General features: G+C 38.3%; 1 protein-coding gene across 2 annotated transcripts in view; it reads right to left on the bottom strand.

Annotated features, from left to right (window-relative positions):
* LOC125989404 (helicase ARIP4) overlaps positions 1-11,885 on the bottom strand; it is a 43,651-nt gene extending 31,766 nt beyond the window's left edge. The window contains exons 1-2 of one of the 2 annotated variants that reach the window (XM_049755748.2): positions 11,710-11,885; positions 3,764-3,915 (exon numbers count right to left, since the gene is read on the bottom strand). In XM_049755748.2, the coding sequence (XP_049611705.1) occupies positions 3,764-3,881 (118 nt within the window). In that variant the 5' untranslated portion in view covers positions 3,882-3,915; positions 11,710-11,885. Of the gene's footprint in view, positions 1-3,763; positions 3,916-4,844; positions 4,993-11,709 lie in introns of those variants that run through there. The other variant, XM_049755749.2, reaches the window with a different exon arrangement.
* Positions 11,886-13,040: the final 1,155 nt, after the last annotated feature.

Below are 13,040 nucleotides of genomic sequence, written 5' to 3'. Positions count from 1 at the left end.
AAACTGGACAAATGTCTTCTGAGTCACTCACCAGGAGTCAGACCAACAGGAGTCTGTGACATGGTGGGAGGAAAACATGTTGTTGTGTTCAATCCCTCAGAATGCAAAAAAAAAAAAAAAAAAAAAAAGAAATGCTGTACACGCCTACACGGTGGCAAGGGAGGAACACGCTAATTAGCACACTCACCTTCTGCTCCTGTGTTTTTGCATGTGTGCACGTATGTATGCGCGTGTGCATGAACCTTACGAAAGAAGTGACTAACCCTGGTGGTAACTGTGCCAAGCACCCATAACACACACCAGTCCTTTCACGTACTGAAAGGTACACAATGTTCACGACAAACATGCACACACAATTTGATCTATCTATATTTGTCACTTGTTCTCAACTCTTGTCACCCACATCTACCGACTGTTGCTAAGTCGCGCCCCACTTTCATACGTAGACGTAAAATGAATAGGTACAGCAAACTAAATATTATATTAAGATGAAAATATCATAACTGCAGATCACAATTCAAAATTCTATCTATTATGTATACATCGGAGACAAACAAATATAAACACACATTCTGTTATTGAAGCGATTACGTTTCTGACACATGCCTGTCAAAATGTAAAAGTCCAGCCAGGCATGCATATTAAAACGTGCATAAAATTCCAAAGGGTAATCAATTTACAAGAAACCAGCATTATTACACAGTTTCTATTGATATATTTTAGCTGAGACACAGATTTACTAGAAAGTAATGACTATTAAAAAGGAGTAAAAATGTACCAAGTTGTTAGAACCTGTGCTTCAAACTTTCATGATTCTTCAAACTTTCTTAATCTTTATCCTGTTTTCATACAACTGCTATAGTTGGAAAGCTCGCAAAACAAGGGAAAACCACATAATGATGGTAATTATTTCTAATCATGTACTAAAGTAATTCTAGTCACTGTGTGAAAGAAACAATCAAATCAGCATAAGTAAAATTATTATAATTTGAAAACGGTGAATATTACATTGAAGTTTAACGTAAAATAATCTGAAAGTTTCCTTTTAGGACAGTAATAGAACATCCAATTGTTAGGTAATTTGAATGTAGCAAAATATAGAAATTAAGACAATTGTGGGTATAGTATAATGTATAAATATCAACTGTACTGTAGCTGCATATCAATATTTTCTGATTGACTTAGTATCTTACTTACTTTTTGATAAGATATTAGAGTTTCATGAAAGTAAAAGGACTGCAAGGAGAACAAAATGGGATGCCAAACCAAGGAGAACAACTTTGATTGGGGGTGGCATCCTGGTGAGCTGTCATGGCAACAGCAGGACAGACGTAAGAGATGATGGCGGGTGGCCATGAAGTCACAAGAGGAAAATGTATGTGCCACGTCACCATGAGGGAAAATGTCAATCAGGTTTCAAACATACCAACTCTCTTGATCAACAAAGCAAACCATCCCTTGCCCTGAAAGGTCAAGTAACATTGATAATCACAATAATCAAACATAAATGATTTAGTAATATTTTTCAATTAAAGGTTAGGTTCAGCAACAGGAGGATTTTATACCATAGCTATAAATTACAACGCAGCGTAAATGGTATTACATAAGCTTTTACAGGTCAAACCTAAAAATAAAAATTATCAAAAGACTTACGTGCTAGGGGACAAAACAGGAATGGCTATTTAAATCGGCATTAAAAATACATTAAGGGACACATAAAGGTAGGCTATGTCTGAATAAAATTTGCGTATTTTTGGAGTAATGGCAAGCACAATATCATCTTTGCATTGCTCAAGAATCAAGCTGGCCCAGTAAGTGCGCATCACAAGTAACAGCACAAAGCTGAGGACAGCTACCCGGCACCCTGGTTGCCCAGGGGGGTGAGTTCCCCTGCAAATAGGACAACTTTGGAACCACAACGGTGCATCATTAACATACAGTACACCTGGATTTTAGTCTATTTGTTACCAGGAAGATAAGTTTCACCAACCACATTTCCCGAAAGTGACTTTTAGGCCTAATCCGCCTGCACAGTCTACGTCTAGTCGGGTCAGTTATGCAAAGTGTTGCACAACTGCTGAGGTAAAAGGTTTTATAAGCAAAAAATGTCAAGATACAACTCCAGCCTTTTTTGTTGTTGTTGCATGATTAATGCTTCAATTACATGTCTATTTTGAGGGGGTGGTTTAGGGCTTGCGGACTAACCTAGACAAAAATACAAGTACAGAATGAACCCATGGGGGATACATTCCAGTCCCAAATGCTATGAAGAGCATATAAAAACATTTGCACACATGATTTAAACACCCAAACAAATGACTAAAAGCTACTTTCGAAAAATGAAATAGCCTGGGATCCTGGAAATTAAAGTGACTTAGTATTCTAAACTTCCGTGGGTTGATACACTACATCAGCATACCTGTGTTGGCCGCGTTAATATGTCTTCTTAAACGTATGATGAAGTTAAAGCACTACATAAGTGCATTAGGTTTACCATTTGCCATCAAATATTTTTTTTTAGACTACAATGTGCTTTTCAGCAAGTATAATTAGTAGCCCATTCAAAATGTCCCGGGACTCGTTGGTTGACAACTTGATGATATAATGTCTAGTCAACACAGATTTTGGACGCGACTCTGAGCTTTGGCAAACATTTGTAAATGTATTCGAACATTTCTATGTACAGCACTTTGGTTTAGTTGTGGTCATTTTTTAAAATGCTCTATGAATAAAGGTAAGTTGATTTGAGTCGAGTCCATTTCTGTGCCCTTGAGAGGTGGTAGCACAGATGAAAGATCAGATCAGTCAAAATAGACCACTTGCAAACTCACCTAGTCGCTGATTAGCAGGTAATGACCCAACTAAAGATAAATATTTACTATGTGTGTATTTGAAAGAAACAAAATGCTCTCTGTCTGACTGAGTTTAAAACTTAGAAATGTGTAACATGAAAGCCGTAAGTGATATTTTTACGAGTTGAATAACAGCAAGCTAAACAAACGCCAACATCCTTACAATTAAGGTACACTCGTTTTCAAAATCAATCGCTGAGCCATTTTTTTTCAAAGGTACTGTAAAATTGATTTTTTGTTTTGATTGATTGATATCTTTATTTCGAACATCCAAAACAAAAAATAAAACAAATAACTCTAAAGTGCCACATATAAGTCCATACAACAAACAAACAAAATAATAAACCAACAAACAGTAATAAATTAATTAATAATAATGATAATACATAAGTAAATAAATCAATAAAGAATGCTCGAAAAGGAGTAGGAGGAAGCATAGCTTTTTAGATTCCTACCCCTTTCTCACTTTATCCATTAAACCAATGATTCAACATATACTGTAATTCTACAACAGAACACAAGTAGACACACTTTCACACTTATTTTTCTGTTTCATTTTTACTAGTGTGTAGCCCTTTGGCACTTTTAGCCTTTGTACCTGCTAAACAACATATTTTTGTACATTCTTTTAAACTGGTGGATATTTGGACTTTGCTTGAGTTCCTCACTTAGATTGTTGCATAGTTTGACCCCGGTTATAGTTATACAGAAACTTTTTAAGGTTGTTCTTATGTTTAAGATTTTGAAGTTGTGATTCCCCTTTAACTGACTGAAATGACTGAAATGATATTCAAGCATCTTTTCAATCCAAGTGGCTTTAATTTAATTTTTAATTTAAATTTTTTTTTAGCTTTAGCTTTCTTGGCCAACAGTTTAGACACAATGAAATGACAGTAATTACTTGTACTCACTAGGTATCTCATCTTCCTCATCATCATCTCCATCATCCTCTGCCTCTTGGTCAGTGATGTGGCACATTTCTGGCTGGCCTTTGCTGCTATTCAGCTGTTGCTCCTCTTCATCGGACATCCTGTTGTGCTACCTTAGCATTGCCGCGAGACGCCTGAAAGAAGACAGAGTGTGATTGGCCGTCTCTTTGTATCCATCCATTCATTCATCCATCAAATACGATGAACACTTTTCAGCCCACGATCCGCCCAGTGATTGGGCACATATGAGACAATAATGGAGGCGAGGTGCTCTCAAGACTTTCTCGGGCACTTAAAAAGCTCTCTCTGATGGGGGCTAATGACTCTCTCATGCTTTTCTCCATTGTGTGGTTGCAGTCTTGAAAATCTCCATGACATTGCTGATACAAAACAAACAATTTTGGGGCCCTCAAAAAGGCTACATATTATCAAGGAAAACAACTCTACTGTCTAATGTGCTTTTTGCCCTGATGGTGGCAATGAACAAAAAGGCGTGACATTCATCATAAACTGTCACAACTGAAAGAATATCTTATCAATGGCAGAAATTCTTCTGGTCATGTCTATGTGGAGATCTCATAAAACACCTTACCGTGTTTTCCGCACTATAAGGCGCACCGAATAATAAGGCGCACCTTCAATGAATGGCCCATTTTAAAACTTTGTTCATATATAAGGCGCACCGGATTATAAGGTGCATAGAATGAATAACTCAACGTTGCTCAAACGTTAAGGCAATCACAATATAGTAACACTCGAAATAGTGAAAACAATAACAATATATCAATAACTCAACGTTGCTCAAACATTAATATCACACAACTCACAAAATAAACACGTAAAGCTTACTTTAATAAATTAATCCTCATCCACGAATCCATATTAGTCCATATATAAGGCGCACCGGATTATAAGGCACACTGTCGGCTTTTGAGAAAATCTGAGGTTTTTAGGTGCGCCTTATAGGGTGGAAAATACGGCAATTTAAAACAATGAAATACAGCTTTGGGCTTCCTGACATCGTTTTGTGAAAGCATAAAAAAAATGACTCTAGTCCACTCACCTTCTGTGCCTTGAAGGTTGAAAAGAAATTCGACCAAATTACGATGTAGTATCTACCACTGTTTGAGCATCATACAGTAGAGGGTAATTTCCCCACTGCAGGACTAATTGAGGCTTCTTATCCTCGCAAAAAAAAAAAAAAAAAAAGGAGCAAGCTTTCAAAAATCACTCGCAGTGAAACGCTAATATCACCTGCCAGAATACCTTGCGTAACATTACAATGCACCAGTGTTTCTCACCCTTTTTTCATCCACGGCACACCTTTTCATTGGAAAAAATCTTGAGGCACACTACCAACGAAAATCTGTGTTCCACCAGCTTCTATATTCAAATTAGTTATATTACAACGAAAGACATTGTGAACGTGCTTTATAAATAAAGTCCTATATATGTATATATATGGAGAGAGAGTGGAATAATTATTTTTAAATTGTATTTCTTAATTTAATTAAAGTGATAATTTTTAAAAAAGGTTTTAGTGTAAGGAATAAACTATTAAAAGTGATTTTGATTAAAATCCAAAAGAATCAACATGACTTTGTTTACTGTTTTAGACTGACTCTATAAATATTGCGAGAAAAAGTGGTTGGGAAAAACTGCATTACACAACCAATTACATAAGTGGAAATTTGACAACATTTCTTTTTAGCCACAATCATGACTCCAATCAAACTAGACAATCCAGATAATTTTGAATCCAAGGGTCGGCTGAGGACCTGCTTCTTTACTGTGTAATAACACACCGTACCGAGCCTTGCGTAGGGTAAGTGTACAATATATGTTGACAAGTGAAAATCCCTAACTGAACCAAATGTGGGCAGCAGTGTGAATTATGGCCGAGGTTCACAGTTCCACCCTCAAGCCTTTCTGCTTCCCTGCTGGTGAAAGAGTTTTTGCCAAGCCTTCCGTCCATATTTTTAAAAAAATGGCCGCGGGTTTGAATGTAAGTTGGCATTGTGTAATGTAGCATAACTTGTTTGCAAAATGTGTACGCATTTGTAAATAAGAGACACGGTAGACTGACACCTGGGTCTTAAACGCAACATGAGCTTACGTTGCCTAATGTGCCAGAAAACTGCAAATTTCAAAATGTATTTGGCCATCTCACTTACGCACACATCAACCTCAAAACATATGACAACAATCGCACCAATATTTTGTATTTTATGGAGAAAACATTTTCCCCCCAAAATAAAATTGGCTGTTGAAATATATTAGCATGAATGAACCTGTAAGATTGAATATTGCAAATTTCTTTCCTCAACATGACCATAGTGCTTCCTGTGTGCTGATCCTGGCCATGCTTTGTTGACTTTTAAAATGTGTTGCAGGACAATAAAATATAAGCTGTAAGCCAAAAATGGCCCTCTGTTGACTTCATCATCACAAAAATGCTGTTACGCAATCAATCCTGTTAGACTTCCCATGAATGACATGTCACACTCAATAACCAATGAATATATTATATTTAGCACAAGGAACAAAAGGGGAACAACTCTACAGCCACCTGCCTCACAGCAGAGACGGACGGCAATGTGAAACATCCACTTGTTTTCCTGGGTGGGATAATGTCAAACTATCATGCAATGCCCTGACATGTGTGTAAATGTACTCGAGGGTGATGAGAGCAAAATGGAGGGGACAAAGTTTCATCATGTCACATCTCAGTTGATTGCACTTATCATTAATATCAAACCACGCCGAAATTTTAACAACCGGTATGTTGTAACTGTTGCATGTATCAAATTCAAATGGCAATACAAAGATTAAATACATTTTATTTATTTTATCTAAATTATTTTTGAAAAATCCATCTACCTGATTATGCAAAGTTTATTCATACAATAGTCAAGTTACGTATAGCAAGTCTCAAAGGGCTTCACATGTACAAAAATGAACAATTATTCTCAAACATCCCCTGATTTTAAACTCACAGGAGGGCAAGGAAAAACTCAAAACAACCCTACTAGGGGAAAAATGAGAAACCTTGAGAAAAGACCACAGATGTGAGGATCCCCCTTGCAGGATGACCAGGCTGCAATGGATGCAGATAACTATGCAGGATAGCACATCAGGTAGAAATTCTATGCCTCTACCTCAGTTTATTGTTGGCTCTGCAAAGAAAGAACTTTGAAGCCACAATGCTGTCATTACCACAGACTAATAAACACTGTTGCGAAGAACACACACACACACACACGCACACGCACACGCACACGCACAACTTTAAATCATCTTTATGTGTACTTATGTAACATGACATGGCAGGGAGAGGCGGCACACACTACTGTAAGCATGGCTGGGAAGGCTTTGTGGAAAAGGTATTTTGTGTGCCTACAACTCGTTGACATTTATATTTGTCATGATTCAACATGACCAAAATTAATTATTATCAACTATTGTATCTAGACTGGAAAATCCAACAATAATGTTCACCGACTTTAAAACTTACCCTCCACCCATTTTTGACCTCATTAGGATCCCGGGGGAGTTACAGTACCCCAGCTGACTTTAGACAGGAGGTGGGAGTTGGATTGATCAGCAACCAAGCGTAGGGCAAATACCGTTCAAACACATTCTCACCTATGGATAACATGGAGTCTCGAACGAACCTTACATGCATGTTTTTGGAACGTGGGAGGAAGTCACTTGAGTGTAGCCTGACTTCAGACAGCAATAAGAGCTTTGGGGGTTGGGTTTCGATGGGGAAGCTGGGGTGAGGGAGGAGGCCTGTCTGTCTGCTGTTCTAAGAAAAAATGTCGCCATGGGAAAGTGGGGGAGGTGCCAGAGAAGCACAAATAGATGTTTTTTATTTAACAGTACAAGTCAACAATGACAGCTGGCTTTTAGGATGAAAAGTTGAGTTGAGGCTATACAAATCCGGGTTGGACAGCATTACTATAATTAGATTAAGTTAAAAATGAAATCAAACTAAAATTTATTTAAGAGCAATATATCTTACTTTATGGTGTTTCTTTTAACTCAATATTCCGTCATTAAAAAATAAAATCAATATCCATTTAGGAATTATCAAACATAATAGAAGATACTCAGTTCTAGCCATTGTAGAAACTGAATGGGCATGTTCCCATTTTGACTGACTTGACGGGGAATACAATACAATACAATTGAATAGAAAGGAGGACAATACATCATTAGGCATCAGCGGTGCTGACCAAGTGATTGACATGAGAACTTCTAAGACCGAAATGCTGTCCAATCCCGGTACATTCACACCATGCAGAAATAAGGAAGCTGGCTTGGAAGAAGATGATGACTAATCCAAAATTAGCATTAAATGTCACTCTTTAAATATTGCAAGATTTGATCAAGTTTGACAGAACACGCATTGCTTTTTAAGTCACAGGAACATTTTGAGGCACACACGTTCTTCCTGTTCAACATTGCGAACATCAAGACTCCACGTGTTAGTTGAAATGATAGAAGTGTTGCTACTTAAGTTATTTATTGAAGTGTTAAAAAATGTGGCTTCTGAGGTGTCAGTACGAAAGAAAGTGGGGAGTGAAATAAAAGAAATGATTAAGGGGGGTGTGAACACAGCTGCTTGCATAAGACTGCTTACATAAGGTCTGGCTAATAATGTCACCATTTTGCTTACTAGAAAATAAAGTTATATAAGGTGTGTGCCAAGATACAAGGACGTGCCCCACAAGTAATTGTCGACCTCATTTGATTCATTTCCCTTCCTGTAACATCCCAAGGCGCGCTGTAAAAGCTCTCTAAGGAGGATCTTGTCTACGTCAAAAGTACCAGGAAAAAGTCTTGATAAATTGTCGAAAATAAGCAAAAAAAAAAAAAAAAACACTATCCATACCGACTTCCCATTGGAAGGAAATGAATCAAAGCAAACCTCACCAGCTGCCCATTCGAAATATCTTTTTATAAATCGCCCACTTATTTTCCCATTCTGATATCATTAAGGACACAGTTGGATGCAAAGAAAGTGGTCACGCCCCACAACACCCCACTCAACAAGCTCACAGATAGGAATTGGTGCTCATAAAATGGATATTGTATAACAAGGCCTGATGTATTAGGTTGGCTTACAGCTTTTAATAGCTTGTGTAAGAGAATTACACAATAGTGAGGCCCTGCTGGTGCTGCACACATGCTAAGCTACGTATATGGATTCAAAGTGCAACGTTTTTGTAGAAACAATGTGATGCTCACAAATGCTGTGGTGTGTCTTATACTTTAATGTTGCATCTTCTGGTATAACCTGCATAACGTGGAAAGTCAATTGTGAGACCTTCACTCCTGCCCTCTGGAGGTTACTGCTGATGTTACTAACAGTGTTGCCAAGGGTAGAAAATGGAGCGCATAAGCAAGAATGCACCTTCTGCAAAATTGCATTGCATTCCATTCCATTTGAACATGCCTTGTTTTATGATGTCAGCACATTTGTCCAAAGCCACACCTGACCTAGAAAATAAGTCTGCTGCATTTGTATTGAAACCACAGCCAAATACTTTCATATACTTTTAACTTTGGGCCCGTAAGATGCACAATTCATACAGGAGTAACATGGATCAAACAGTAAGGAACATAGACACAAACATGCGCATGCACACAAGTGACCTGGATCAGTAAAAAACGCTGACCTGCATCGACTTGCTTCAGGGGATATTTTTAAATAGATGAACACCTCAGGCCAGCCTCACCCAGGCGCCATCTCGTCCAAACGCCTCATTTGTGTGGCAAAATAAACCAAGGTTCCCTTTTAGTATATAGTACAGCAGTCTGCTGCGTTGTGAATTTAGTCTTTAGTTACAATGCAAAAAATTCAGTCAACATTGATTCATCAGTTGATTTTCAATCTAAAAAGCTGCATTGTGAAAGATGACAAAAGTCAGCAACCTCAAGTCAAACATCTCAAGGCCATTAGGGAGTGGGGGAGGGCTCAGAAATCTCTAAGTAAGATGTTCGGATTGGACTCTTCTGGCAGCCCTCCAGCCAATCACTGATGACGCTGAGGGTTCATGGAGGTTGTTTAGGGTTGGAATGGGACACAAGTAGGGGAAGGGTCTTCCATGGTATAGGTGTTTATTAACCATGGAAGGGGCAGCTGATCCTTTCGGCTGCTATATAGAATCTGGGGGGCAAAAAATGCACAACGGCTAAGTGAAACAATCAATCTGGAATATTGCAGAAAAAGAGAAAATAAATAAAGCAATAGATGAAGTGACTTACGTTGAATGCAAGAAAACTAAGTTTTTGGTGTTGCTACCTCAAAGTGAACCAATGCTGGAGATGAAATTGATAAAGTACATTGTTTGTTTGTAATGACAATTGGCTGCTCAAACAAAAACATGGTGTGATAATAAAATCATGGCTCTGATGTTACATCAATTAATCTGTACTTAATTAATGGTGTTCTTTAATCTCTTAAATCGCAAGTCATTTACCACTCCTCAGATTTTCTTTCCTTTAATGTCAAAAAACATGATTGTGTGTGTATCTTTGTACGCATGTGCGTATGTTTGTGTGTGCATATGTGGTGAATGTGGTGACACGGCATGCAAACAACTAACCAGTTGCTCTGATTGTGTCTGGCAACTGTGCAGGATTCGAGTTGCAAATTATTGTGACCATTCATGTCACAATCAGAGTTTGTAGATTGTTCGAACTGTGTTGACCACACACAAAGACTTTAAAGCATTAATTATCCATCCATCCATTTGCTGAAACGCTTATCTTCACGAAGGTCTCAGCTGCTGGAGCCTATCTTAGCACTGTAGGCAGTGTACACCCCGAACTGGTCGCCAGCCAATCGCACACATAGACAAACAAACAGTCACACACACACAATCACACTTACGGACAATTTGGAGGGCTCAATAGGCATACCATGCATGTTCTTGGATTGTGGAAGAAAGAAATAACACTAAACAACCCCCACGACAGGCTACTAATTTGATGAGACAAATGATACTGCTGACCACTGCTAACTTTGCTTTATTTATATAGCACATTTTGGTCACAAATGAGCTCAATGTGTTTCAAAAACGTAGGTAAAATGTTCAAATTTGGAACAAGCAACTGAACTTGAAGGCCAATACAGTACTTGAACTAGAATAGGAAACCCACTAAATAAAAGTGCAACCAGAAGACCAACCAGAAGTAGAACCAGAAGAATAATCAACCAGGGGAAAAAAAATCTCTCTCTCTCTCTCTCTCTCTCTCTCTCTCTCTCTCTCTCTCTCTCTCTCTCTCTCTCTCTCTCTCTCTCTCTCTCTCTCTCTCTCTCTCTATATATATATATATATATATATATATATATATATATATATATATATATATATATATATATATAAAAGGTTTGCTTTGCCTTAAACTTAATTTAAAGCGTCAATACACAGACAAGAACTTGACAGTGCTTGCTGTTTGCTGTCCTAAATGGAAAAAAAAGCCTGTGCGATTAAAAAAGCACTCTGTCGTATAGCATGCCTAAAAAGTTGACACACATTCAAGTAGAATCAGAATAGGGTCCATTTAACGCGATGTATAACAACACGAGGGCTTCAAGTAGATATGCATACCTTATTTTGTTGGGCCCTCAGGAGTCTGTTAGGTAATCTGGCAGACAGAAGGGATGCGATTAAACTGCATAATGAGGGGAAAGGCCAATGTAAAAAAAACAAACAAACAAAAAAAAAAAATGCAGCGTGATCGGTTGTTTCATAACCCTGGAAAGCTGCATCATTGCACTGCGGACTGAGGGCGCCGAGGTTGCAGCCGCTATTTTGTGAAACCTAAACAGACCCCAGTCCACACACAACCATGCGCACACCCGCACACAAAGCAAGCCGAATCGAAGTGTTTGCATACGGGCAAACGTTTCTCACCTGCCCTCCCGCCGCTGATCTGCTGCGATTCTGCTCCAAACAAAAGAAAAGCAAACAAAGGGTGTACAAGTGTAACGACAGGCAAGGGTGGAAGGCTTGTGGGCTTCCAGTCATTCATCAGTTTTTTTGTTACCACAGGAGGCAGGGCAGCCCCCGTCCACCCTGTTCGGCACTCAAACACCGGGACGAAAGTTCCGGAAGTACACGAGCAACCAAAAACCAGGACCTAAGCTACATGGTACATGCTTCCGTTACTTATACTGAAAGAATGTGCATATTGTTGCATACTGCACCTTATAAGTCGTTCTTTTTTTTTTTTTTTTAAATTGTATCCACGCCCGTGCGCGCGCGCGTCCGTCTGTGCATGTTCAAATGTCCCAATTTGACACAACCAAATTTGCAATCTTGCAAGTATTTTCATTTTATCCATTGAAAGGAGACATTTTTCCAAGGGCAGCCTGGCGCGCTAGTGATCATCTAGTCTGCCTCTCAATTTTTAAGTTCAGGGTTCAAACCTCAGCTCAAGCCTCCCTGTGCAGTTTGCATGTTCACCACGCTCAAAAATCATTAAATACTATATTTTCTATAGGTGTGATTGTGTAAAAGTGATTACTAACAATTTGACAATATAAAACCAACACAAATATGTTACATGCCAAACAAAATAAAATTAATTAATTATGTATGCTGTGGGTTTTGTTTTTATCCCTCTGCTTTCACTATTTCTCAAAAGGTTGTCAGTCACGAAATGTGTTTCTACTTTGGGATGGTGAGGTATCACTTTGAACTAAATCATAATGAAGTATTCAACTATCTACAAAGTGGACTGTCATGACCAGAAACGTATAAGAAATCAAATTGCTCTGATGTCATAGTTTACAGCTCATGGACTCAGGCCATCGGATGGATGGATGGTTAAACAAAAGGTTAACAAAAGGCACGGATCCAGGTCCTCATTAATAAATAGTTTAACGATGCAGAAAACACACACAAATGAGCTAAATAAGATTCTGATCACACTCTGACTCACTCTACCTGCCACAAGGTTAAATAAGTTACCTGCAATTTACTGTGGTTTCTTAATAGTCTAGTGGGCACAACACAAATGCTCATGATAAAAACCTTGCCATTAGAATGAGATGACAATAAACAAATACTCAATACAGTATACAGTGCACTTGTAACGAAAACACAAACACAACCTGTTTTCACTTCTCGACCCCTACTAGGTCGCTCTAGTATTCGTACACTGTCATCTAGTGGTCAAAACGCGTGCAGCTATTTACATAACAGTGAATCGTGCAATTTGTTCACACAAATAAGTTGATTTT

Source organism: Syngnathus scovelli, chromosome 2, assembly GCF_024217435.2.
Source record: "Syngnathus scovelli strain Florida chromosome 2, RoL_Ssco_1.2, whole genome shotgun sequence".
In the NCBI taxonomy this organism is placed as follows: Eukaryota; Metazoa; Chordata; class Actinopteri; order Syngnathiformes; family Syngnathidae; genus Syngnathus; species Syngnathus scovelli.
The sequence above is the reverse complement of the archived record's forward strand: the minus strand, read 5'-3'. Positions and strand labels throughout refer to the sequence as shown.